The sequence below is a fragment of the Sciurus carolinensis genome, chromosome 8 (assembly GCF_902686445.1).
Source record: "Sciurus carolinensis chromosome 8, mSciCar1.2, whole genome shotgun sequence".
NCBI lineage: Eukaryota > Metazoa > Chordata > Mammalia > Rodentia > Sciuridae > Sciurus > Sciurus carolinensis.
This window is the reverse complement of record NC_062220.1, coordinates 123,480,026-123,506,692: the sequence shown is the minus strand read 5'-3', so window position 1 is coordinate 123,506,692 and position 26,667 is coordinate 123,480,026. Positions and strand designations below refer to the sequence as shown.

The 26,667-nt window shown below is 54.3% G+C and overlaps 2 protein-coding genes across 5 annotated transcripts; one reads left to right on the top strand and one right to left on the bottom strand.

The window, feature by feature from the left end:
- The first annotated feature begins 543 nt into the window (after positions 1-543).
- Positions 544-6,532, top strand: Ccdc188 (coiled-coil domain containing 188). Its single transcript, XM_047562562.1, has 11 exons — positions 544-681; positions 760-881; positions 3,765-4,622; positions 4,773-4,880; positions 4,993-5,097; positions 5,168-5,224; positions 5,309-5,368; positions 5,484-5,548; positions 5,682-5,739; positions 6,043-6,092; positions 6,176-6,532. Exons 3-11 carry the CDS (start codon positions 4,089-4,091, stop codon positions 6,360-6,362), a joined length of 1,224 nt encoding a protein of 407 aa, XP_047418518.1. The 5' UTR covers positions 544-681; positions 760-881; positions 3,765-4,088; the 3' UTR covers positions 6,363-6,532.
- Positions 6,533-6,968: 436 nt separating this feature from the next.
- Zdhhc8 (zinc finger DHHC-type palmitoyltransferase 8) lies at positions 6,969-23,283 on the bottom strand. 4 transcript variants are annotated; one of them, XM_047562300.1, is made up of 12 exons: positions 22,540-22,673; positions 21,657-21,778; positions 15,402-15,523; positions 15,068-15,225; positions 14,805-14,977; positions 14,473-14,575; positions 14,020-14,111; positions 13,707-13,848; positions 13,379-13,499; positions 13,199-13,308; positions 10,957-11,957; positions 6,969-7,960 (listed from the first exon to the last, which is right to left on the bottom strand). In XM_047562300.1, exons 3-12 carry the CDS (start codon positions 15,436-15,438, stop codon positions 7,750-7,752), a joined length of 2,148 nt encoding a protein of 715 aa, XP_047418256.1. In that variant the 5' UTR covers positions 15,439-15,523; positions 21,657-21,778; positions 22,540-22,673; the 3' UTR covers positions 6,969-7,749. The 4 variants fall into 4 exon arrangements, with proteins under 4 accessions (XP_047418256.1, XP_047418253.1, XP_047418255.1 ...); XM_047562297.1 differs by lacking the exon at positions 21,657-21,778 and having other exon boundaries at positions 22,540-23,281; XM_047562298.1 differs by lacking the exon at positions 21,657-21,778 and having other exon boundaries at positions 7,817-9,675; positions 22,540-23,278.
- Positions 23,284-26,667: the final 3,384 nt, after the last annotated feature.

The window sequence follows — 26,667 nt, the reverse complement described above, 5'->3', positions numbered from 1 at the left end:
GTCTGCTGATACTCCTGATCCTCCTTGTAGGTCAGTTCCAAAGGCTAAGTGGGAGAGGCTCCCCTGATGGGCAGCCTGAAGGAAACTAAGTTAAGGAGAACAAAGATGGGGTCCCCCCTCCAGGGGCTGTGGATGGTCCATTCACTCAGGGCCTGTTTTGCAGCTTTTGAAGTGAGCTCAGAATACTGAATGTCAAAGCCACATTGAGTAGGGAAAGGGTGCACCACCCTGCCCCTGCCCATGCCTCCAGCTTGACTTTAGGCAAAAAAGAACTGGGTCTCCATGCCAGTGGCCAGTCCTGCCTTCTTTTCTCTCTCCTCAGCATACCGTGGGCACAAGCCAAGGAGGGGCAAGGGTGACTGGGGAGGCCCCTTCTCACTGCTCCAGGCTCTCCAAGGCCATCTGGGCGTCATGACAACATGGGCACGAAGCAGCTACCATGGTAACTAGCGTCCAGGGAGGCGTGCTGCCTGGCAACGTGGGCTATGTTTCCCCCCTCCCACAAACAATACGCTCCGGCTGGCCACACTTTCCACACACAAGGCTGGGAATTCCAGCATCTAGACAGTATTCCAACCTGAAGCAGACTCACCCCTTCCTGCATGAACATCCTGGAGCCCCCACTGGATGCAGACACCCTATGCCCACCCCAATCCAGGACACCTATTTACATGGCACTGGGTATACATTAGCATATCTTGCCCTGTGAGTGAGAAGCCCACCATGGCTGCAGATACAGTGTTCCTCTCTCTCTCTTAGAGTCCCCACACACACACCTCACGTGGTGTTCTGGATCTCAAGGCCACATTGCAGAGACCACAGGAATAGGGTTTGGCTTCCTTCGGTACCAGACTTCCAGACCAAGCACAGCACAAGGAAAGGTAAGGGTGATCAGAGCATGTGGGGCTTCCAGGCTAAGAAGGGAAGTACCCTAGGGTGTTAGGCAGCAGGAGGACATAAGTATGTGTAGGGTACCTAAGGCACTTCCTCAAGGTCACTAGAAGACTACAGCCCAGCAGGGCACCTACAGTGCAACCTGAGGATCTTACTTAGCAGTTTACCGTTGTGGCCACCAACTGTCATTGTCATTATTACAGGAGTCACTGAACATCCTGGACTCCTACTGGGCACCTAGCATCCTGGGGGACACAGCACAGGACAAAGCTCCCACACTGCCCCCCCCCCCATGCCAGCTGCTCAGGGATTTTGCCTGTGCTATGCTCCCAACTACCACCCACAGCCCATCTCACCTCAAAGGCCCTCCAAGAGCCCTTCCTTTGTCCCCATCTCTGAGTTGAGCACCTCCGGAGACCCACCAAATCCCAGGGGGGAAATAACAGGCAGGTGTCAGGAGAGGGCCTTGGAAGCTTCTACCTCCCTCTTGGGTGCTAAGCAAACAACCACCCAGGAAACTCAAGGGAAGCTCAGGAAGTCACTGATTCAGGTTCCTGGTGCTTCCTATCACATTGGTCCTCAGTCAGAGCTCATTGATATAGGATGCACAGATGTTGTCCCTGTCCCTGGAAACACACAGTAGCCTTCTGCACCAGGGGCACATGTATCCACTTGAATCCAGTATGAGCTACCACTGCAGTCTTTGTACACCCTCCTCTGTCAGTGAGACCCTCAGTGGCTTCCCCACGTGGAGAAGAGAATAGGAGAGAGGCCATATGCAGACAAGGGATTTCACCAAATATTTACAGAAGGAAGTAGTGGGTAACAGGGGAATAGCCCGTGTGGAAACCAGGTAAGGACAGAATCAGGCTGTTTGGGACTAGTTTGTATTCTGTTTTACTCTTTTAATAATTACACCAGGACAGCAGGTGTCAATAGGAACTACCCAGACAAACCCCCAAATTCAGTGTCCACTTCAAACCTCAGAGCTGCAGCAGAGAGACATGAGTTGGTGTCAGGAGGCCTTCCTCCCAGGAGCTCAGCTACCCCAGCTTCCTACAGTTAAGGGGAGAGGAAAGTACCTGCTGGCTCTTACCTGCCTTCCTTATAAACAGGGAAAATAAAAGAAAGAAAAGCCAGAAGATGGAGGACAGAATCTAATGGGAAGCTCTAAGACCAAACACAAAGTGGGGGTGGGTAGAGGGAGAAGAACCAAAAAGAGAAAAGAAAAAAAAGTCAGCAAAAGATGCCCCTTCCCCTCAAAATCCAGTGAATTGCTAAAAGACAATAGGATGTTCTGAGAAAAGAATAGGAGGATTCCAAGGAACAATAGAGACACCACCACAATTTAAAATATGATTGCTGAAATTCAAAGAACATTTTTAAAAACCATAGATATATGGTCATGCACTGCATACCAGCATTTTGGTCAACAACAGGCCACATTTAGGATGGAGATCTCATAAGAGTATAAGGGAGAGGGCTGGGTTATAGCTCAGTGGTAGGGTGCTTGCCTCACATTTGCAAGGCCCTGGGTTTGATCTCCAGCACTGAAAAAAAATTATAATAGAGCTCTGAAATTTTCCTATCAACTAATAATGTTGTAACCCTCATGACATCATAGCACAATGTATACTTCATGTGTTTGTGGTGATACTGGTGTAAACAAACCTACTGCATTGCCAGTTATATAAAAGTCCAATACAATTAATTAGGTATATTTCAGAATACTGGATGAGATAATAAATTACTATGTTATTAGTTTATGCATTTACTATACTACACTTTTTGTTGTTATTTTATAGAGTACTCCTACTTGTAAAAAAAAAAAAAAGTACACTCTGTTGTGCTAGTAGCATCTCATGTTTATTGTGCCTACTGATTGCATCATTTTCTCTTGTGCTTGATTGGAACTCATGTTGTTTTGTTCATTATGGCCCTAGGAGCAAGAGGCTGTATCATGCATAGGTACTATATAGCTTTGGGTTAGAAGGTTATACCATCTAGGTTTGTGTAAGTGCACTTTATGATATTCAAACAACCAAATCACCTAATGATAAATTTCTCAGAACACATTCTCACCACTAAGTGATCCATAACTGTATACAAAGAGAATATTAGAACTCAAGTAAATGCTCTACAAATAACAAAGACAAATTGAAAAAAGTAAAGAACACATTAAGTCAATCCAAAAAGGCCTAACATCTGACTACTGGGAGTTAAAAAAAAAAAAAAGGCAGGAAAAGCAGAAGAGCTTTTATTAACAAAATACTAAGTCTCAAGATGGAACATGCCAGGCTGGGAATGTAGCTCATTGGTAGTGTTTGCCTATCATGTATGAAACCCTGGGCTCTAGCCCACATACTGCAAAAACTAAATAAAAATATGGAATGTGCCCACCAAGTGCCCAATGTCATGGGCAATAAGACAACCTCAATAAGCATAAAATCCTAGGACCACAGAGCTCAGAGAGAGCTCCAGAGTCTCCATAGTAGCACTGAGAACCTTACCTTCTGCCCTTGAGTTCCCAGGGTGGGGATAGCAGGGATACCCTTGGATCTTATTATCTCCCCAGCAAGCAAGAAGACAGAGTAAGATGCTTCTAGACCTCTACAGTGTCTCATGATTATCTATTCCCATGTGACAGAATACTCCAAACTTAGAAGTGAAAACAATCATGATTTAACCTAGGACTTGGCAGTGTATTTGTTGGTGATTTGGTTAACCCTGGAAGCAGGTTGTTCAGGGCTTTTGGTGGACTTTCTCATCCTCCTTCAGGCATATGAATCTGGCTGGGACATATTGCAGTGGCCTGAACCCTTAGGGGAAGCCACATCAATGACAATTTCTACCAATTTGGTTTCTACCAGGACTCAGGATTCTTCTGAACCAGCTTACAAAGGATGTCACTGAGGAACTTCCATGGAATGAAGGAAGAAAACAAAGAAGAGGAGGGAATGGGTCACAGGAACTCAGGGGCAGAGGACAGTGCTGTGGTGGGAGGGGCCCCCAGGGCCCAGCTCCCTCCCCAGGCCCTACCCATTATGACCTCCCTGGCTGTACCTAGGCCTTTGTGACTGTCACTCAGGCAAACCTGTGAGCCAGAGTGACACCCAAAGTACCCTCAGTAAGAGGGTGGCAGGTCAGCCAGGCCAGAGCCTGGACCTGGGGTCAGGAAGGGGTCACAGGGAGGGATGGAGGGGCCAAAAACTCTGGGACCCTGTGGCCACTCCCACTCCCAGTGTCCCCCAGCCCCAGCCTCGAGCAGCCACGGAGGATGCTTGGATCAGCCCTGCCAGGGATTTGTAAGGTGGCCCTGTCTGATCCCCATTCCCTCCACTCACTCACTGGAGTCTGTGAGGATTTTACCAGTCCCGGGGGCAGGGGGCAGGGAACCCAGGGTGGGGGGTGAGGCAACCAGGGTCTTTTTCTCAAGTGAAGAAGGAGAGATGCAGCGACAGAGAGCAAGAGAGCCAGTGGGGCCAAGACAAGGAGAAATGGAGGCAGGGCTGGGGTGGGGCTGGCCCCTGCACCAAGGGCTAGAGCAAGGGCCATACAGGCAGGGGGGATCCCCCAGTTTAGGGCCCAGACCCTGCCCATGTCCAAACCTTCCTTTGGGAGGAGGGGTCCCAGCCTCACCCAGAATAGCCCCCTCTCAGCTCCAGAGCGGGCCACTGGGGTCTGCAGAACAATCCTTTCTCCAGCTGGAGCAGGAGAACCACAGTCTGGTAAGTACAAAGCCACCAGCTGGATGGGCTCCAGGTTGATCCCAGCTGCCCAGGCCTTTATCTCACCTCAAAGCCCCTGACCCTGCCTCAGTTTCCCACCTGAAAATCAGTCATGATAGATGACCCCATCTCTTCGTCTCCTAACTCCAGAAAAGGCAGAACCAGGACCTTCGGGAGCAGCTGGGGGTCCTCCTGGGTCCAGGACAGCAGTTCCTACCCCTGTGTCCAGAGCACTCGAGCTGCACAGCCTTGGCCTGGGTGAGAACAAGTGCGCAGCCCTGTGACCCTGCACAGCAACATCCCCCCTCAGCTGCCCAAGGCTGCAGACACTGCCCACAGACTTGGGGCTGATCTAGGGGCTCTCCCACAGTCCCCTGAGTCAGCCAGCACCCGGCCCCTGGAGGACAGGACACCTGTTCAGCTGCTACGACGGGAGCTGTGCCAGGGGGAGGAGGCCTTCGTGCGGCAGTCTCAGGTGGGTTTGGCAGGGGGGACCTGGGCCCAGGGAGGGGGTTCCCATGCCCATACTGTCTCTCCTCACCCAGAATGAGCTACAACAAATACGACTGTCCTTTGAGAGGAAGAAGATGGCCATCACTGAGGTGCCCACCCAGACCAGGGTGGGAGAAGGTGTGACCCTGGTGGGTCCTGTTCCTTGAGCATAACCCAGACTTTCCTGCCCCTAGGTATGGGATGGCGTGGCCGAGGTACACATGGCCCTGAACAACCAGGCCACTGGGCTCCTGGTAGGTCCCCAGGAGGATGAGGAGGGCAGGGCAGGAGTAGGTGGTGGTGAGAAGCAGGGGAAGGACAGCAGGTAGTCAGGGGTGAAAGACCCGTCTTACCTCTTCTATTCCCCAGAACCTCAAGAAGGACATCCGGGGTGTGCTAGACCAAATGGAGGACATTCAGCTGGAGATTCTGGGGTGACGTAGGGGACCAGGGCCTGCAGAACCAGGTTGGGATGGGGTGGATCAATGTTTGATCCCCCAGTTCCACAGTCGGGGGGGCACCAGGATGGGGTGAGGGGCACATGGTCCTGACAGTGCGGCCCCCCAGGGAGCGGGCCCAGTGCCACACTCAGGCCAGGAAGGAGCAACAGATGTCATGCACGGAGGTGAGCTCCCCACCCAAGGCCACCCTTCCAGTTTGGAAACCTGGCCCAGGGACACTGCTGGGGGGAGGTAGAGAAATGGGGTCCAGAGAGCAGGCCCCAAGGTGGGATCCTTCTGAGGAACCAGGTGACCAGTCACCCTGGAAAGTAGTTGCAGGAGGTGGCTCCTGGCAAAGGGATGGGGCAGGGGCACAATGGGGTTGACTACATTGAAATCCCTATCTATTGCGGGTCCTCCAGAGTTGGGGACTCCACCCTCTGCCACAGCCCTCAAGGCAGGCTCTGACCCAGCCCCCTCCCCAACAGAAAGGGAGGCCACACCTGGGATGTTCCGAGGGCCTCAAGGGCCAGTTCTGGTAGGTCACTTTGCAGGCAGAGCCCAGTCCCCCCGGGAACGTCCCTGTGGGCACCCTCTGCCCCTGACCACCACCGCCTGCAGGCTGCTGGCCCTGAGGCTGCTGCTGGGCGCCCTGCTGGCCTGTACCGCTGCCTACGTTTACGTGGTGGACCCTGCACCCTTCGAGGGGTTGGTGCCGCCCCTGCTGAGCCGAGCCGCTGTCTGGAAGCTCCGGGCCCTACTGGGCCCCTTCCTGCGCCTCGAGGTGGATGACTTCCTGCCCTTCTAGGCCGGAGGCCCAGCGGCCCCAGCGAGGAGGAGGCCAGGCGGCCGCCGGTGCTGCCCTGGGTGCCCAGTGGCCCCGTCAGCCCCTGGCCACAGCACTGCTGCACACCGTCCCTGCCAGGAGCTGCGGAGAAGGGTGGAGGCAGGGTCTGTCCTGAGGGCTGGGCCTGTGGCTGGACATATAGTCGTGACATGCTTGGTGTGTGAGTTTGTTTCCATGGAAATGGTGTGGGAGGGGCATTTTGGCACTTCCTAGGCACCCTATCCTGAGGATCCCTGTCAATCTGGGAGGGCGGGGGTCCTTCAGGGCAGGGTCCCTGCCTCAGCCCCCAGTATCAGTGTTGACTCCACGCTCCATTTTGCTGCCCTCCACCCCAACGGTGTCACAGGATGGTATCTCCTGAAAGGTATCTGCACCCCCAGGTCAAGCCCTCCCAGGTACCTCAGAGGTCAGGTTTGGATTCCTGAGTCTGCTCACTAACCTCATGGTGTTCACATAACCCACCATTCCCATCCTACCACCCCACGCCCCTCCTCAACCCAGTTCAGCTTCCTGGCACTGCCCAAGGCTCAAACAAGGGAACCACATTGGTGGACAGAACCATGGAGGTAAACACCAAAAATTTTATTGGGGGAATTAAAATGGAGGAGGAAGTATCCTTTAGAACAACAGAGAATAGCTTTGTGGCTTTCTTGTCCCAAAATGGGAGAATAAAGCCAGTGCCCAGGGTGGACCCTGGGACAAGGACCCTGCACACGAGGGCTGGCAGGGACTCCATCCTTCTCTGACTCTGGAGGACAACCAGATCCAGCAGGCTCAGAGACTGCAGGACTGTGAACCATGGATCACTCATCCCTGGATGCAGACAGACCAGGTGGAGCCAGAGCAGAGACACTGATGGAAATCTGGTGGGCAGGCAAGGGACCCAGCTGGATGGCTGGGATCCCAAGGCTCACCAGGCTGGCGGCTCTAGGAAGTTAAGGCATCTGTTTATGTGCTGGGGGCAGGGTAGGGGGGAGTGCAGTAACTGGCAGGGGAAACCTGAGACCCCCTCCCCAGCCCAACCCACAGAGGCCCAGGCTCCCTAGGAGGAAGTGGCATAGTCTAAAGTGCTTGGCAGGGCAGGGAGGCTGGGGTGAATGTCATGCTGGTCCCAGCAGCTCCAGGACCACCCTAAGTGGTGCTGGACCCCCTGCAGCAGGTGGGGGACTTCCTGAGGTCACCTGGATGCAGGGTCACAGGCCCTGGCAGGCTTGAGTCAGTCAAGATATAGCTGGTAGAGACAGGACCCACAGTCCATACCCAGTCCCACTCCAGGGTCCACGCAGCCTGGCTTCCTGGGTCTCCAGTTGGACTGTCCAGGGCCCCAGAGCTGCCTACTTGCATCCCACTAGGGCCCCGAGAGGCTGGGGAAAAGGCTGGAGGCCGCTGAATGTAGGCGGCACATGGTCCCACGGGGGGGTGCCCCAGCAGCCTGGCTCCAGGGGGCCCGCAGTGGAGGGCGGTCCTCAGGGAGGCCAAGATGGCAGAGGTGCAGGCCAGGGGTCCCCCTGGGCTGGCCACGCCGCCCCCATCCACGGCTACAGGTGCCCATTCGCCCCCTGTGGGCCACGGCATCCATGAGAGAGAAGCAGAAAGATATGGAGGTCAGCGTAGGGCAAAGCTGTGGGGTCCAAAGCTCAGGGAACCTCCCTCTGGGTCCCTGAACCTCTCAACTGCCCCTACACTGGGCCTGCCCCAGTCCCCTCAGTTCCTGCCCAGGCTGTGTTAGCCCTGAAAAGCTGTGGATTCCTGGCACTCCCCAATCCCATCTCTAGCATATGGCAGACAAAAGCGAGTTCCATGAAGTACAGCAACCTTTATACAATTACGAGCCAGCAGGAGAGCCCACTGCACCCCACTCCAACTCCCTCAAGCACTTGGTTCCTGGGGGCTCCTGGGACAGCTGCAGCCCCAGTTTTTCTGGTCAGGAATGACACCTCATGCTTGCCAGTCCTCACCTGACTTGGCTTTATCAGCAGAAATGCACACAAAGAATGTGCTACCCTGAGCCAGTCAGCTACCCTCTCTACTGAAGTCCTCCCCTTCCCCCTGGGGTCCCTGCACCCACAGCCCTGATCTTGCCCAAGTAAAGGATCAAAATGACTCTTTTTCTTTTTTTAATAAAATTATAGATATATAGATGTAGATATAAAAACATAAAACAGACACAACGCAAGCGGACGCTGCCATGTGCTTACTCTCGGGTCCCTGACACCAGGGGAAGCACTGATCCCCCATTCCCCAATGTGCTTTCCATGTGGGACCGGCCGGGTTAGAGCCGGGGACTTTGTATGATCTGGGGTGGGGATTCTCCAGTTTGGCAGGGAGGGTGCTCCAGGTCTCACTGGGCCCCTGGGGTTGTATGTAGCCCCTGTGCCTGCTCCCATTACTTCCTCTCCCCTCCCCCCGGTCGCCTCCCACAAGAGCATAAAGCAGAAGTTAAGGCTTCAATGAAAGGGACAGCGGCGGCCGAGCACTAACACATCAGACGTGGCACGGCAGCACAGCACACAGACATAGGGACACAAGCCCACTGGCCAGGCAAGACAACGCACAGAGCTGGGACCTCTGCCACAGCTGGCTGGCTGTCCGTCTGTCCATCCATCCGTCAAAACCCAGAGTAGGCCAGGGCTGCAGAAGCATTGGCCTTGCCAAGCTACAAGCTGCCAGCTGGGTCAGTGAAAGGCAACATGTTAGGAGCAGCTGGGAGGGCAGGGCCCCAGGCACCCTCTGTTAGGGAAGCAGGTGGACCCATGGGATCGTTGGAGACTAGCCTGGTAGGATGAGGGTGACAGGGTGGTGGTGTTGAACTTGGCCAAGGGAGGAGGCAGTCTGGGTCCCCCTCACTGCCCCAGCAGGGACAGAAACACAAGCCTGCAGCCTGGCAGCAGCTGCTCAAGATCCTGTCTTCCCCATGAGGAGTGGATGGACAGGCACAGGGTGCAGGGACAAGCTTGTGGAGGCGTGGCTTTCTCTCCTGCTGATCCACACCAGGCTTGGGCGGCCTCCTTTCTCTGGGGTAGAGAAGTCGGTGGGGATGGGGAGAGCCACCGTGGGGTCCTGGTCCCCATGGCACCACAGCAGACAGGTGGCGGTCAGTTCTCAAACCGAGATCTCGTACGTAGTCCCACCCACGCCGGACACCTTCTTAACCAGCGTGTGCCGGGCAGGGCTGGCGGAGGGCCCCAGAGGGCCTGCAGCAGGCCCCAGTCGGGCCAAGCCTGGGGACTGCCCGTTTAGCTTACTTGGGGGGGTCTTCAGCTGAGGGTGGTCCCTGCATTAAAACAAGCACACACACACACACACATACACACACGGTGAACACAGGATGGTGGGGTGACAGGACATATACAGACATGAACTGGAACCCTCTGTCCTGGACCCTGGGAAACCCCTTCCCCAAAAAGGGTTGTGCCATTACAGGAAGGACAAACATGTCAGAATTGCTATCATCATCCTGGTTGCCTCAACACCTCCCAGGTGGCACTGACCAGAGACTAGGGCAGGCAAGTGGACATCAAACTGTAGTCCTAGGTCCTGCCCATGTCATGATGCTCTTACCTGGGAAAGCCACCACTGGGTTCCCTCCTCATTCCCTCTCAGGAAAATGAGGGACTGCTCTCCTACCACTTGGCTTGGCCAGTGCTGACCATGGTGTTTCTGACCTCACTACTTAAACATTCATAAAGGCAGGAGCCCTTCCTTCCCCCAACTACTGTCCTTGCCTTACCATAGGCACATCCCTGATCCCAAGGAAAGTAAATGGACTCCTAGCCATATGTGGGGTGGGGAGGCCTTGCTCAGGACCAGACCACTCATAACCATGCTCCCAGTTCTTTGTGGCCGAGTGGCCCGGATAAAAGTCTCCTCTTGGGGCCTTATCTGGCAATCTGAAACAACTGAGCCTGCACTCAGGGTCTCAAGACTTGCTTATGGCAGTTCTGTGACCTTCCCAACATGAGAACTTGACCCAAACTAGGCTCAGCTCGCCTACATGGACCTGGCCCTATGAGGCAGAATCCATTACCAACCCGCCAGAATCCTGGAGCCAGGGAAGCATCTGTTTTAGACTATGTGCCCAAAGTGGCACATTTCACTATAAGGAGATGTTCCCCAGCCTCAGCCTTCTGGACAAGCATGGAGGCAGGCCCAGGGAGAGTATCAAACAGATCAAGGAAGGTCACAGTCCATGGTACAAAGGAAACCCAAGCAGCCATATGGTACCAGTTCCAGAAAAAGAGGTATCAGTGCCCAGTGACCTTCCACATTTTGAGCCTGCACCAGCTCTGGGAGAATGTGACATGTTGAGCTTAGGGTGCAACTCTTCCCTTCCCCCATATATGAAGCATGCCCAGGGCATCCTCAGAATTGGGCTGCTCTCACATGGGTGACTAAGGAGCCTTCAAGACAGGATGAGGCCCACCCCTTTGTCCCATCCCTGTAGATAACCAAAGGGCTCCAGGACAACCCTTGAGTACTGGGCCAAGAGAGGCCTTGCAGGTGGTTGGACGGCTGCCCTGCACTGGGAAGCCCACCCACACCTCTGGGCACCCACCTCTGCACAGCCAGTGAGGGTGGCCGTTCCGGGAGGTCCGTGTGGATGAAGGCGACAGCTTTGGGGCCCACGTAGGAGGGTGAGCAGGGAGTGCCAGGCGGGGAGGGCAAACCCTGACGCACAGGTGACCTGTGTGAGCCGCTGCCAGGCCGGGGCCCAGGGGTGTTGTTGTTGGCCTGGTCGGCCTGCAGGGAGGAGGAGGATGTCCGTGGTGCCCGGCTCACAGAGCTTGACAGTGAGGACAGTGATGTCTGCAAGGCAGGGTTGCGGGCACCACCAAAGCCAGGCCCAGCCACAAGGTCATCTCTGGAGCCATAGCGCAACACAGAGCCACGAGGACCCTCAGACAGCACACTGGCCTGCTGCAGGCTGTAGGAGCTGGGTGCATCATAGACTCCAGAGTCGCCAAAGAGCGAGTCAGCCTGGGAGCGCAGTAGCCGCTCACGCTCCTCCCTGTCCTTGCGTTCCTGGATGGAGGCCATGATGGTCCTCGACAGGTTGTCATAGCGTACTGGTGAGGGCTCCCGAGGTCGGGGACCCAGCACAGGACTAAAGCTGCGGGGTGGGGGCCGTGGTGGGTCACCTGCTGCCCCAGGGTGTAGGTAGGGTGAGCGGTAGCCTGGTACACCAACAGAGGGGTGTGCTGGGCATGTGTGGCCACTGGGTGAGCCAGGGTTAAGCAGGCTATCATAGGACAGGCTGCCATTTCGGTTGGGTAGTGCATGGGGGGCAAAGAGGCCCCGGTGGGGTGTGGGAGGACCACCCTCAGAATGTAGGGGCTGCAGGGCCACGTGGTCCCCACCCCGCCGGCTGGCAGCCTTGAGGCTCAGGGAGCGCAAAGCGCCTGAGAAGGCATCAGTGGCACTAAGTGGTGGGGACGGTGGGTAGACTGAGTGCAGGCCACTGGGCCCATGGTCTGGGAGGTCCAGGCTGGGCTCGGACACAAAGTCCAGGCTGTGGGTGCTGTCATCCCCCAGAGTCAGGGAGTCAGGGCCTGGGACCTATGGAGAAAGAGAGCACTCTCACCCCTACCCAACCACACCCCAGCCTGTAGCCCATGTGTAGACTATAATGCTGGTGACATAGGCCATGGCAGCAGATGCTGCTAATATGTGGTACAAAGTGCTCCCTACTTCCTGACCATGCCCACCTTTTCTCATGCCTACCACAGAAGGAAGTTGGGACAGAATGGAGCCAGGACAAGGACCCCAAAGGTTGCCACCCAAGGGAAAACTATGTAGGGCCTACCACTGCCCACCAGCCCCAGGTGGGGAGAAGGGGCTGCAGGGACAACACCCAGGTTAACACTGACTCTAGGCGGTAAAGTGGTGGGAACTCCACAACTCAAGACCAGAGTAGTGCCCTCAGAGTCTCCTCATCCAAGGAGACTACCTTCTCAGGGCAGCCATGGCCACAGGAAAGAGGGGTCTCTTTTAGTCTCTGTGGGGCAGATGACTTAGACTGAAGAGTAGCCCAAGGAACCTCAAATCCTAAAGGTGGTGAGGGTGAAATGTGGCCTGGTATACTTAGCCAACTACACTGAACCTGATGGGATCCAGGTCAGTCCTGGGAAGGAGGTGATGCATGGAATGTACATAGAGCACCCTCATTCCCAACCAGGGCTGACCATACTCCTGGGGGACAGGAACACTGCATACCACCAGGACTGGACCCTCATCTAGGTAAGCCCAGACTCATTGCCCCATCCAACAGTCCCTAAGAGGGAGGTGGAACAGGATGTGAATCCTAAGGGAAAAAACTGTTCTAGATGAATGGGGCCCAGACCCAGGCCTACCTCTCAGGTTGGACCTCGAGGAGGGATGACAGGCCTGGGAACACTCAGGGGTCTAGATTATTCTGAAGGCTGTCCAGTGTTGCTTACATCTCCACAGTGATGGACAGCAGAATATTTAACTCAGGAAAAATAAATGTGCTTTCTCAAACAAATCTCAAATTCTTCTGAAGGTTTCCCATGGGCCTTAAGAGTGACTAATGGTGAAATTCTAGTCATCCTGGCACACACTGCTCCTGGATGCAGCCTCCCACCTGGACCAATGGCAATGCCAGCCAAGAGACAGAGATGCCAGGCTTAGGACCACTAGAATCAGCCCTTCCCAGGATACCTCACCCTGTACCCCTCCAACTGACCCCAGTTCAGGGTCCCAACAGGGTAGGATCCGACTGGCATGCACATGGCCCTCTGTGAGTGGGCCTTTCCAGGAGCAAGGCCTGGTCTCCTCACCTGCTCAGTAGGCCCACAGAATGGCGCCTTGGGACCGGTGGGGAAGGTTGGCCGGAATTTGTACATGGCAGGTGTCGGGGGGCTGGTCCTCGGCACTGACAGGGCACTCTCTAGGGAAAAGGACCACTATTAGACTGGGGTCAGTCCATGTCCCTCCCCCAGTTGGCTGTCCAACCTCACCAGCACTGCCAGGCCGTGGGGTCTTCAGGTCACCTCCAAAGGTGCTGGCCTCTATCTTGGGGGGCAGTGGTGGCCCCAGGTCCAGTGGCTTTTCATCCAGCCGGTCCAGACTGCCCTTAGACTGGGAGGGGTGGGGTCAGTGGTGTGTTGGACTTGGATAAGGGGTGGGACTTAACTGAGGATTCCTTCCTGGGGCAGTGGGACCTCTACGCAGATTCTCCCAATTTCTCCACCTTCCACCTCTTCTGGGCCCCCATCCAACATGCCTGTTTTCTCCCTTTAAGGGTCTGACTCCCATCCCCTCTTCCTTTCCAGCCCAGGCCCCCACCTTGCTGCGGCCCAGTCCTGCCTTCAGCCCATTGTCATTAAGCTTGACCTTGAGTGGTGCAGCTCGCTCCAGGAGCTCAGGTCGAAGGAAGGGTGGCTTCAAGCTCGCTGAGAGTGGCAACCGGGGTGGTTCCACCATGTACCTGCACCAGGGACAGAGGAATCAGCAGCCAGACAACCTGGCTATGAACACACACCAAAGGCAGGGTCAACCCCACCTGGTAAGTGCAGAAGTGACCAGGCTAAGGGTCCAAGGCTGCCCACCCTGCACCCAGCACAAGCCACTTCACTCCCCTGCCCAGACCAGGCCTCACCGGGGTGCCAAGGGGCTGCATAGCACGTGCTCCACGTTCCCATAGCAGCCTCGGGTGAAGGGGTTCACACCCCCACGAAACTTCCCAGTCACCTGTGGATATGGGACCCCTCAGCCAGCCTGGTCACCCAGGGTACAGGCCAGGCTAGGCAGAGGGACAGGCAGAGGGACAGGTTCCTTAGGGGCAACTGGGGTTCCTCAGAAGTGGTGCTTATGGAAGGCAGCTTGCTCAGTCAGCTCAGGGGTGCCCCTTACCCAGGTCACCCCAGCCTATCCCTACAGGGAGCTGTAGAATTTCCAGGCCATTAGCTGCTGGTGACTGCAGTGTCCACAGGCATGGGGCATGCAGGGGGACAGGTCAGGCACAGCCTTGTACCTGAGACCCCTCCCACCACAGTTGCACAAGACACCTCACACAAGGGTTCCCAAGGCCCAGCCCTGTTGGGGTCTGCACCTGCTCATTAGTGGTGCGCCCCCGAGTAACCAGCACCACGTGGAAACCAGTGAGGCCGATGACAGGAATGAAGAAGAGGCCAGCCACACACATGACAGCCATGCTGACCAGTTAAGGTCAATGGCTGCAGGCAAGGACAGGGTGGACCCCATCACAGTGGCACAGAGTAGGTGCCTGTGTCCAAATACCCTCCTCTGCCCACTTAAGAATAACAACTCACCCACTGGGTCCCCCAGGCAGCTGAGCAACCCCTCTGAGCCTCAATTTCCCCTGTGACACACATCCCTGGTCTACACTGCCTTTGGGATGGGGCACACAGGGATCAAGGATACGTGATGGTGGTGTGGGCAGCTCCCAACCCCTCGGCATGGTTCAGCACGTAGACCAGGCCAAAGGCCACGACGCCCACCATGTGTGCACTGAGTGACAGCAGGAACAGGAAGAAGTAGCGGTAGTTCCGGCGCCCAATGCAATTGTTGACCCAGGGGCAGTGGTGGTCAAAATCCTAGGCAGAGGCAGTGCATCAGGGCATATAGTGGGGTAAGGATCAGGTGCAGGGTCTGGTTGGGGAAGCACGGAGCAATGAGATAGTCACCTCGACACAGTTGTCACAGACACTGCAGTGTGAGCAGCGTGGTGGGCGGTAGAAGTGGCACGTGGCACACCATTTCATGCGAACCTGGATGCCCCGCACGTCCACATTCTTGTACAGTGGGGCCCGGAAGTCGTCTTCTTTGTCCTCGTCCTCGTCCGCTGCAGATCAGGAGATGGACAGAATGGCAAGGGAACAGGAAAGTGACTTCCCTATCAGGAAAGCCCCTCCCCAATCTCTACCCAGCCTATCTACTGGGAACCACCAAGTCCTTCAAGTTAACCCCTCATACTTCAATGAAAATGAGCAGATGAACTGCCCCAGCACAGAGCCCTACCTCGGGGGAAGACGCCAGGATCCATGAAGGTGGCCATGCTGAAATTGGCCAGGACAAAGAGGAAGATGATGCCATTGTAGACAGGAACAGCTGGGGATACAGCTCTTGTCAACCACGGGCACCTGCAATGGAGAGTCAGGCAGAGAGCTAGGTATGGGGGTGCAGTATAAGGCAAAGGGCAGATCCATAAGACATGGAAAGGTGTGTGGGTTGGACCCATCAGGCCACCAGCTGCAGACCTGCTGGGAGACCCCTGCCCATCGGTCCCTTGCTCCTTAGCTCAACTATCAGAAGCTGCGCACTCTGTGCATAGTGTATAGTCCTCCCACCATGCCAGTTCTGACCTGACAACACCCCAGGGTAGCTGTCTGGAACATAAGTCACAATTGAGGGAAATGAGGCTCAGAGAGTCCCATTTGACTGGGGTTACATCATTTAAGAGGGGTGGCCCAGAGCCAAGCCACATACATCCTTCTCCTCCAGGCACAACCTTTCTGGGCTCCCCTTCCCTGAGGGTCACAGACAGGAAGTGAACACCAAGACAGAAAATAAGACATCACACATGTGATACAATGGACAGAGGCCAGTGACCTGCCTGGGTAGCTCTAGTCAGTTCAGGCCTCACCTAGACCTGTCCCCAGCCTGGCAGGGACCCCTCACAAGGGAAGACTCTGGGGTATGGAAAACATCAAACCTCAGCCATACATTGAGGGACAGTCTCCCTGCTCTTCCCTGAGGGCATGGCAACCCACCCTCACAATTGGCAGCCCCTTCTCAGTCACCTTGCTCTCCAGAGGGCAATGCAGAACACTTCAAGAAGCTGGAAAAACACAAGGCCCCTACACCTTGCCACCTCTCACCACCCTGCAGCACTTGGTTCCAAGGCTTTCCCCTTTTCCAGGAAGCCTTCCAGAACATTTGGTTCCACAGTCTCCCTGAAAGGGTCTTGAATACCTCCCTATAGAGCACCTGCCCCAGCCCTCATGGAGCCTTCCCTCCAAGGATACTCACTGGTCCTCAATTCCCCTAACCCTGACCCTGCAGCAAGTCTCCGAGTATGACCTCTCAGGTCCTAAAAATCACCTGGACCCTCATGTTGTCTTTCTTGTTAGTTTCCCTGCACCCAGCTGTTGTAACACATGGTAAGGCACATAGGGGGTTCACTCTCCCCTCCCCACCCTGCACTTGAGCCCCTCCTGGAATCAGGGACCAGTAGGGATTCCCCCACAGTAGCCCTACCTAACTATGGGGATGGAGCGATGGTGGCTGCCAGCAAGACAAACAGGGCCCACAGCCCTGCCCACCACCCAAGCTCACATTAGCCACACTAGTGCACCCACGCCTGCCTTGGCCAGGTGCCAGCCTTGCCGCCCCAGCAACCACCTCCATGGCAGCAGAACTATTTTTAGTGGAAAGCAAGAGGCTATTTAAAGATTCTGCTTCCCACGGCAGCGTCCTCCGTGGGGCCGAGAGCTATGAGTTACCCCTTCCCTTTCTCCAGAGCCCAGCATAGACAGTGTGTAGACAGTCTGCAGTTGCAAGGGTCTCTCTGCCAGCATGATTTCCCTCTCACCACCACCCTGGTGACCTGGGGTGCAGACTCCATATACGCCTTTCTTTCATATTCCCCATCCCTGCCTGGTAAATAGATGGCACTCAATACATGTCTGTGACCACCGAACTAATGCCGTTCAGCAAGGCAAGAGTGGGGCCCTGAGACATGGCCAGCCTGGCATGATGGGAGGCACACACCTCAATGCCAAAAAGAGGAGATACACTGAGAGAACCAGCTCAGCCTGGGAGAGGTAAGGCACCTTAGACCCCAACCCCTTGGGTGGCACAAGCAAGATCCCAACAGCACTTTCTGGGAAGGGCTAACTACATAATCATTGTGAAAGGAAAATGTGGATGCCTTATTAAAAAGTTATTAAGAATTACAAAACAATGCTAGGCATGGTGGTACACGCCTGTAATTCCAAAGACTTGAGAGGCTGAGGCAGGAGGATTGAAAGTTTGAGATCAGCTTGGGCAACTTAGTGAGAACCTGCCTCAAAATAAAAATAAAAAGGGCTAGGGATACAGCTCAGTGGTAGAATACCCCTAGGTTCAATCCCTAGTACCACAAAAAAAAAAAAAAAAAAATTAAGACAGTGACAGTAGGTCATTAATTAAGCCCTTGTGAAACACATAGAGTTGGCCTGCTCTGGGAAAGCAAGGGACCAAAGAGTCAAGGAGCTGGCTGAAGATGAGGTGGATGGATGAACAGACATGGAGGAGAGGCAGCAGGCAGGCACCCAGGGTAGAGGGGCACATGAAGAGGCCAGTCACGGGCTCTGTCCTTGTATTCATGGCTTCTCATTCTGTATGGTACATCCCCGTTCTCCCAACTGTGAGAAGGGGGAAAGTTGATGTCCTCACATTTTATAGACAAGGAGCTGAGGATCAGAGTCCTTGAGGCCAGTGTACTGGGTTTTCAACCTGTCCCCTGGCCCAAATTGAGACTGGTCTTAGGAGTGCCCTCACCCCTGGGGCAGGCAGGGCCTGAACCCCTACACTGTCCAGAGCCTGGCCTATACCACTGTGACCTCCTTGAACCTCAATTTCCTCCCATCAAGTCAAGCGGGTTGGACAGCTGCCCTGAGTAAGATTCCCTAGGGGAAGGGGTGTAGGTGGCCTTAGCTGGGTGTCAGACAGGTCTGAAACACAGGTTCTCTGTGACCTAAGTCACCATTCTCCTATCATCTCCACCCCATTGGCCTGACTCAGGGCCAGGACCAGGCAGTTGTCCTCCCTGTCACCCTCTAGGTGTTATTGCAGGGACCCAAGAACCTAGACCCCCACTTAAGGGGAACAGACCCACTAGCCAACCCATTAGGGCCCTGGCAGGGCCCAGAAATCAGGAAACAAGCATGCTAAGTAGTGAAGGAGACAAAGAGCATGTACAGGCATGCACACACACACATGTGGACACACATGCATGTCACACACAAACATGCTCCAAAGTACACATGCACAGGAACGTATGTGTAAACATGCACCAGCACAAATATTTAGGCCCATAAACACAACCACTCCTGTACACAGAAAGTATACATGCATGAACATACACAAATATATCCATGTGCAAGATACACATATATGCAAGAACATACATATGCACAGGCACACACACTTGTGAGCAGGTGAACGAATGCACACATGCCACATGGGCATAGCCTCACATTCATTCACAGAGACCTAAGCATAGGCACATGTGAACACATACGTACAAAGACACACCCCTACTCCCACTACCCCCAGCCTTGTCCAACCTCAGCTCCATAGCTCCTAGTTGTGAGCCTTAGGCAAATCTCTCTGCCTCTCTGGGCTTCCCATTGTTCCCCTGTGGACAGGGAAAATGTGAGTACACACACGGACCCTCAAGGACATGTAAAATATGTGAAGACACAGGAAGACATACAAAAACATGCAAGGATACACAAGGACACAGGAGTATACAAAGGACATGTGAGGTCTCCTGGGCAGCAGTGCTCAGTCCATGTGTGTGCCAGTACTAGGCCTGAGGAGGATTCTATGCCTGCACAGATATGCCCTACTCATGCACACCAGGCTGGCCCTTCTTTGTCTGGTTCCAGGGACCCCAGCTGGAGCCACCACCTTCCCCTGCAGGCCATACCTCAAGACCTGAGTTTGCAGGAGGGTCAGAAAGAGAAAGGCAGGTTACAGGCCTCTGAGCCATGAGTACAGCATCTAGCCTTCCATGAATCCTGCCCACCACTTCCCTATGACTCCCACTCCTGGTTGACTTAATCCATGCTGTAGGCCAAATGGGGGACTGGGAGGGGACCTAATTCTGAGGTTCCAAGCACTCCTCCAGTTCCAGTTCTACCTCCTGAGCAGCAGGAGACATGAGCCAGGACTCAAGCCATCACAGTGTGCCTCACGAGGGTTGAATTCCTAAGTCCTGCCTAGGCCAGCAGAGAGTTACCCAGTAAGGTAGGCAGGGAGCTTTAGGGGAAGAATGTCTGACACACCTAAATGTGGAATGGAAAATTTTAACTCAGACATTTTCATTTGTATCAGGTTCTTCACTAACAGTTTGCATTTGAGAGTGGTACTGGTCCATGGGGATGCCCAGGACTCCACTCTGCCCTGGTCATTCCAAGCAAGACCTCTAGACCATGAAGCATCTATACCTACCTGTTTGATTCCTATAGGCACCTGGACAGAAGGGGAAACAGGTTCAGGAGGTCAGGGATGGCCCTGGTCACATGCATCATGTCCTGGCAGGGAAGTTCACACTGAGTTTCCACCCTCAGGTTCTCCCCAACAAGGCACAATCAGCACCACCTTCTACCTAGCCCCCAACCCCACCCTACTGGTGACTGGGTCCCAGGCCTAGACCATCTGCTGTCTTGGACTAAGCCTCCAACATGGAGAGGACTTGGTCCCATCCGAGGGTCAGTCACATCAACCCAGATGCCTCAAACAGAGATAAGACCACCCAACTCTGGGATTGGCAGCCTGCTGAGAAGCCCCAGCCCCAGTCCTTTAGCATGCATAGGGTCCCTGTCATTCTGCAAAGTGATTCTGGGGGGAGGCGGAACAGAGACAGAGCTGAGGACTGCCCTGGAAGCTTTTGGACCCCTCCCAGAACCTGACCCATCCTAGTGTTGCACTACAGTGAGAAGTCCTTCTAGACCCCAGAAGACACAAACCCCATCAAGAAGGCTCTAAGAACCTTCTTTACAGCATATACTCCATCCTCAAAAAAGGTCACCCCCACATTGGGCATACTTCCCATACCTCAGCCTTTCCTGGAGAGATGTCCAAATGTCCTACTGGCTCCACACCCCTTGGTGAACTGGCTGAGGGAAGGGATCCCTGTCCTCCAGGCCTCAGACTCCTAATCTTGCATGATACCCAGGAACAAGCCCACTTGGTATGGAAATAGAATCTACCCTAAAGGGCACAACTCACATTACTGGAGTCCATTCACCATCTGGTAAAGTTCAAGGAGCAAAAAGAAAACAGAAACCCTATATAGATCCTGAGAGCAGGGTAGGAAGCCATTCTCTGACAGAAGCCAAAGTAGCCCCAGGCATGAGGAAGCCACAGGGCATGAGAAAGTCACAGAGGAGCCACTGAAGCCTGTTCCAAGGACACCCACTCAGCATGGCCACCAGATCTGCCTAGTACTCCACCTAACCAGAACTAGCATGGCATGGCCTACTCTACTGAGACCCCTTCTCAAAATCTGAGCCACCTAGAGCATTCCAGCAGAGCTAGGGTGGGGCAGGTTAAAGTCCCAATTTAGCTAAGGAAATATGGCCTCCAGGTTGCCAAGGGACAGGTGAAACCACTAAGCCTCACTAGATGGTTGCTACAAATGGGACCCAAGAACACCACTGAGTCTCCATCCTGTCACAGGGACACATATTATACCTTCTCCCAGATACAGGGCCAACAGGGTTCAGAATGGGCCACACACAGATTGAAGTGCTACCTCCAAAGGGAACCCCATACCTCAAAAGCACCACTGTTCACGACCCCAGAACTCCAACTTTGTGAACAGAGGAAGGAAGTACTGGCACCCTGCAGCAGCCTCAGCAACCAAGTCCTGGGGCTGGGTCAAATTCACAGGAAAGGGCACATAATAGACACTCTGAAATCACAGGTGAGTGACTCACAAGCACTCCTACAGCATGGCCTGGGTGCTATAAAGGTGATGCTCTCTGAGGATAAAGAGATGGGTGATCTCCATGATGCACATCTTCTTTAAAACTTTTTTCTTCTGTATTTCATAAGCTTTCCATAGAGAACCTGTCTTCGTTTTAAAGTTATAAGAAAAGACACTGGATTGCACCTGGTAATAAGACCTGAGATAGACATACCATCCCTGTGCCTAAGAGTTCAGGACCAAGTTGAGACCCACCCTTCCAGAAGCCCCAGGGAATAGATCCCCAATGTCAATGACCACCCACCCTCTCTGCCCCATAGTCGGCAGCATCAGAATGACAAGAACACACCGACTCTCCAGAACCAGAAATAAGCCCATCCACACAGGCCTTTTTTAAACACATTCTTGGCAGTCTGCAGCCCCAGCCTCCAGGTAGGAACTCTCCCGCCTCCACAGGCACCCAATTCAGACTTGCCATGAACATGGGCTGCCACCCCAGCTCTTACAAAGGTGAAAGGGCACTAGGCTGACTCCTGCCCATCCCAGCCTCACTCACACTCAAGAGGCTGACCCACCTGGAAATAAGCAGCCATCACTCTGCCCACCTGGGCTCGGACTTGTGGAAAGGCTTGAGTGGTCCAAGATCCTTACAAATGAAGCCTGGGGCCTGCAATCCCTCCTCATGCCTGAAGAATCCCTGGGGTGACCCCAGGACAACAGAGGGAGGTCAGCAGATCACTCCAGGCTGTAAGCCAGCCTGTCTTAGATGAAGAAGCTGAAGCTGAAGCCAACTGGTGCCCTGTGGGCAAGGGCATTCTGTCCCTATAACCAGAGGCTTAGCCTCAAAGGTCTTAGTGTCCCCTATGGGAAGCCCACAGAAGAGCTATTTAAACATCTGTCTAGGAGTGCTGCCCAGCCTGGTCCCTCAAATTCAAGGTCTTCCAGAGAAGGCCAACAGAGGGCAGAGGACCCGACCAGGTCAGGGTCACCAGCAACTGTAGGGTAAACATGTGGCAACCAGACCAGGCCACACCTACGCGGGAATAACTTGGCTCTGGCCTGGGGTGGCATCCTGGAGGGGACCCAAGAAGCACCCACGGCTGCTTGCGGGAAGGGTTAGTGGTTCTGGGAAGCCCGTATCCCCTCCTGAGCCTTGTGGGAGGGAAGGGCTGCAGCCACACCCAGGGCCTGCCTGGCACAACTCTGAGATGCCCGGTCCGTACCACTGTCTTCACACACACAGCTCACCTGTTCCAGAACGCGCGCGCATTCTGGGATGCGGTCGCTCATACCAGGATGGGGGCTCGCCTTGCTTACAGCCCGCGCCCCGCCCAGCCCGCCGATTCGAGTCCCCTGCCTGGCCCGGCCCACCCAATAGCTGCTCCCGGTATTCCCAAGAGTCTATGTCCGGCATGCCTCTCCCTGTCACCCGGGCTCCCGGACGCAACGCCAACTCACGTGAACACGAAGAAGAGGGTGCTGGAGCCGACCAAAAGCGCGGCGGCCGTGGCCACCGGGATGTACTTGGCGGGTTTGAGGCGCGTCCCGGGGCTGCGGGGCATCCTGGGCGCCGCGCCGCCGCATCCCTCCCCGGGGCCGGGCGGGCGGGGCCGGCCGGGGTCGGGCCGGGGTCGGGCAGGCGGGCTGGACGCGGCGCAGGACCCGCGGCGGCGGCGGCGGCGGCGGAGGAGGAGGAGGAAATCCCACCCAACAGGCGGCGGCGGCGGCGGCGCGCTGATGTCAGCGCGCCCCTAAGGTGGACCCGGCTGCCGGGGGCTGGCGGGGGGGGGGGGGCGGGGGGGGCGGAGGCGGGGCGCGGACGTCCTTACGGCCCCGCCTGCTGCCCTACGCAAGCGGCCTCAGACCTTCCAGACCCTCGGAGGGGTGGTGTCATTCCTTGCCTCGGGTGTCCCAGCCAGAGGCTGAGACTGCGCAGCCAGTTGGACCCTTCAGGCTTTGCGCGACGAGAGGCACCACGGTGAAAGCCAGGAACGCTGATCCTAGCCCGCAATCCCCTCCTGTGCCTGTTTGCACAGATCTTTCTTAAACAATTCCTTCCCCTAAACACCATCGGGTGCATCCGGGCGCCGACTGATGGCCACAGGTCCACGCTGTTCCTGGGCAGGGCCAGCCCCCTCATCTGGAGCCATCTGGCAGTCACGAGGGTGGGGTGGATTTTGTGATACTGCAAAGGCATCATGGTTGTTTATTCATCTTCCCCACCTCGCAACCCTCATGTCATTCTCCTAGACTGAACCTGACCAGGGGCCACAGGTCCCTCTGCGTCTTGGCCCAGGCTGCAGGCTTGGAAGGGTGTCGGTGGAAGACCCAGGGACTCCTCCCTGAGGCTGGATGCCCCTTGGGAAGCCCCAGCACCCTGCCCAGGCTCAGGATAGGCCCGGTGCACAGGCCCACCTCCTGCAGGAAATCCCACCCTCCAGTGCCAGTGCTGCTATCACTTAAGGTAGAACGGCATTCGAGAATGAGGTCGTCTGAGACGTGGACAAGGGGGTTGGGCAACTGCACTGGACTCCCTGACAGAGCGGACACAGCACCTGCCTGAGTGGAGACCTCATCAAGCTTTACTGCCTCCCTAGCAAGGGCCTGTCCTGGCCACTCCAAAATGCCCGTGTCCTCTTCTCTGAAACCCTTTAGAGCCCTCCCCAGGTGGGGAATCCAGTGAGGGGGCCCTCATCCCAGGCCAAGTGCATCTGCTCCTCCACAGCCAGGACCCAGTGCCCAGCAGCTGCCTCCTCCCTGCCACACCGTCAGAACCTGGGGTCTTTGCCTTGTGAGCATTATGAAGCACCAAACAAGCTCCTCAGGGAAGGGCTGGATGTTAGAGGACCAGGGCTCTTAATGCAGATAGATATCTAACAGAAATGGTATTTGGGCTTCCTCCCAAACTTCTGCAGGGGAACCTGGGGCACTGTGTGGATGAAATAGGCCAGGAGGTCCAACACTAATGGGAACTGCAAGAGGGTAGGGGGTCTCTGCACACTGGTGAGCAAAGACCGGACTCCCCCTCGCCTCAGCTTTCAGGTGGCCTCAAATGGAACCTCAGGGTTGGGAACACATTCCACATAAACACCCAACACATGACTTTGCCTTTGTTTCTGCCCTTCCATGTTCAGAATAGAGAAGAATGCTCTGATCATCAGGAGTGGCCCCCACCTTGCAGTTGCTCCATGTGTGACACACCCATTGCACCAGTCCCTCAGGGTCCAGGCTTGACTCTGCATCCACCCTCTATACAGGGTGCCAGGACACTCATTTTCCCCCACTGGCTGGAGAGCTATGCAGAAAAAAATGTCAAAACACATCGTGGGGAGAAAGTGTTTGGATTCCTGATTAATGCAGATTAAGTGGGAAGAGAGGGGTCCAGAAGACAACCTGGTGAGGTAAGCCACAGTACTTACTTCTACCAGCAGGGGCAGACAAGGCAATGGAGCTACTAGTGGGGAACCTGGGGCACTGTGTGGATAAAACAGGCCTCACTTGCCAGTGTTGTTCCTCAGCCCAGCACCCAAGTCCTCTGTCCAAGGGCCAGGGAAAGGGAAAATGAAGCAAGTTGGGCACTTCTTCAGTCAACCCAGCATACAGACCTGAGATATAAAGCTATCTATACAGCCCCATATCAGCAGTTTTGCTTTCAATGGTTTCAGTCACATGCAATCCAAAAATATTAAATGGAAAATTCCACAATGAGTATTAAATTGTGAGTTTGGAATAGCATGATGAAATTTTATGCCATCCCGATCCAAACAGCTTATGTGAATTATCCCTTCACACTGTACTACTACCCTAATTTGACTCTTGGTAGTCCTCTATGTTATCAGCTGTCCTGGCACTATAGTGCTTTTGTTCAAGTAACCCTCATTTAATAATGGCCCCAAAGCTCAATAGTAATGCTAGCAATTCGGATATGTCAAGAAGATGTGAAGTTCTTCCTGTAAATGAAAAGGTGAGTTTTCCACCTAATTAGGAAAGAAAAAAAATGTTTAAGTTGCTAAGATATTCAGTACAATTATTTTGACATTACATTCACTGAACTATTATGGTAATAATCCGCTTTTTGAATGGCTAATCTTTTATTATGCCTAACTTAAACTTTACCATAAATATGTGTTTGTAGTTGTCTCTATTAAGTAACAGTACATTTGATACTGAGGCATCAACTGGGGGTGGGGGGTCTTGGCACATATCTGGGACACAGATTACCATACGTTGATGCATTCCTCACATGATCCCTAACATCTATTAGGACCTCCATTGCTTCTGCCAAAGGAACATCACCTGGGAACATTAGCAGTGTGCACCCTTACTTAGCCTACATGATGGCCAGCAGGCCAATCCTGCCTCAACCCCCCTACATGTCTCCCTTTGAGAACTTCCTGCAATGTCACAAGCTATATCCTTTAATGTGCTCCACAACCTGAGCAGAGCATAGTAGTGTCCCCCAGCCATTCTGAGGGGTCTTTCTGCTGCCAGGGACACCCCTTGGAAACACTTCTCCCATCCCAAGATGAAGGAAGTTAGCGGAGGATTACTGAAACCCAAAGCAAAGATAATGTTAAAAATCCATTCTATCCTAGCAGAGGGCTTCCTTCAAGGAAGATCAAGCCATGGTATGCAACATACCCATCTGACTCCTGTGCCTACATGCTTCAAGGGAGTGCAAATAGCACAGAGAGGTTCCACCTATGGTTTATATAGCATCACAATTCTACTGCATCAGAACTTCATGGTCGCTGTGTGCAATCCTCAACTCCTCCTAGGATGGAGCTCCGCCAAGCTGCTACCAATGTGCTGGAGGTAACTCAATGTTCCTAGCAGATAAGACAGCCGATGCAGGTGGGTTTTTAAAACAAGAGCAGCTGATTCCCAGAGGAATGAAAAACTGGTGTTTAAACAGGACATACAATCACCAGGCAGGACTAGGCACACAGGAAGGTCAGACAGAACAGCTAGTAGGAGATACTACTGATAAATGAAGAGAGCAAGAGCGAAAGCTCAAGTGTGGCAGATGCCCACACTGCACCTCTGGTTAGATGTTAAGGGCAAATTGCCACAAGTCATGACTGAAGTTCCTCTTGTGCCCAATCTGGAGGTCAGGTCCTTGCTCAATCCTGTCCCTGGTGGGCAGGCTGACACAACTCACAGCCTTGTCTCTTGGTCATCTCAGACACATGACAGTCAGAAAATGCTTTAAAAAGCCTCTCTTGTACAACAAAACCTTTCTCCTCTTAAGAAAACGTCTGCAGAGAATCTGTTTTACTAGACCAAACAGCATACTTGAAAACACCTCTTTATATAAAGCTACTGCAAATGCTCACAATCCAAAGAAGGCTGAGTTTAGATTTCAAGTCCAGAAGGTCCAGAGTTAAGAGTTTGCTCCAGGTGGTGAAGTATCTGATGGGGTTTCCCACAGGAGGAATGTAGGACTAAACCCCACTTGGCAAGGACCATGCCCACCACTCTGCAACAGGGGCCAACCAAAAGTAACCTTGACCAAAGTATGGAGACCAGCTCAGCTGTCTATCACTTCTCTAAACCAAAGTCAGGGTACTTGCGTGGTCTTCTTTC

Coding starts and splice junctions, on each gene's coding strand:
- Ccdc188 (XM_047562562.1), top strand. CDS start 4,089: ATGGAGGGGCCAAAAACTCTGGGACCCTGTGGCCACTCCCACTCCCAG. Junction 5,098..5,167: donor CCTTCGTGCGGCAGTCTCAG/GTGGGTTTGGCA, acceptor CTCCTCACCCAG/AATGAGCTACAACAAATACG. Junction 6,093..6,175: donor GGCCTCAAGGGCCAGTTCTG/GTAGGTCACTTT, acceptor CACCGCCTGCAG/GCTGCTGGCCCTGAGGCTGC.
- Zdhhc8 (XM_047562297.1), bottom strand. CDS start 22,643: ATGCCCCGCAGCCCCGGGACGCGCCTCAAACCCGCCAAGTACATCCCG. Junction 14,112..14,472: donor GGCGCACCACTAATGAGCAG/GTGCAGACCCCA, acceptor CCATATCCACAG/GTGACTGGGAAGTTTCGTGG. Junction 7,961..10,956: donor CCCTCACTGGCTGTGCAGAG/GTGGGTGCCCAG, acceptor CGTGGCCCACAG/GGGGCGAATGGGCACCTGTA.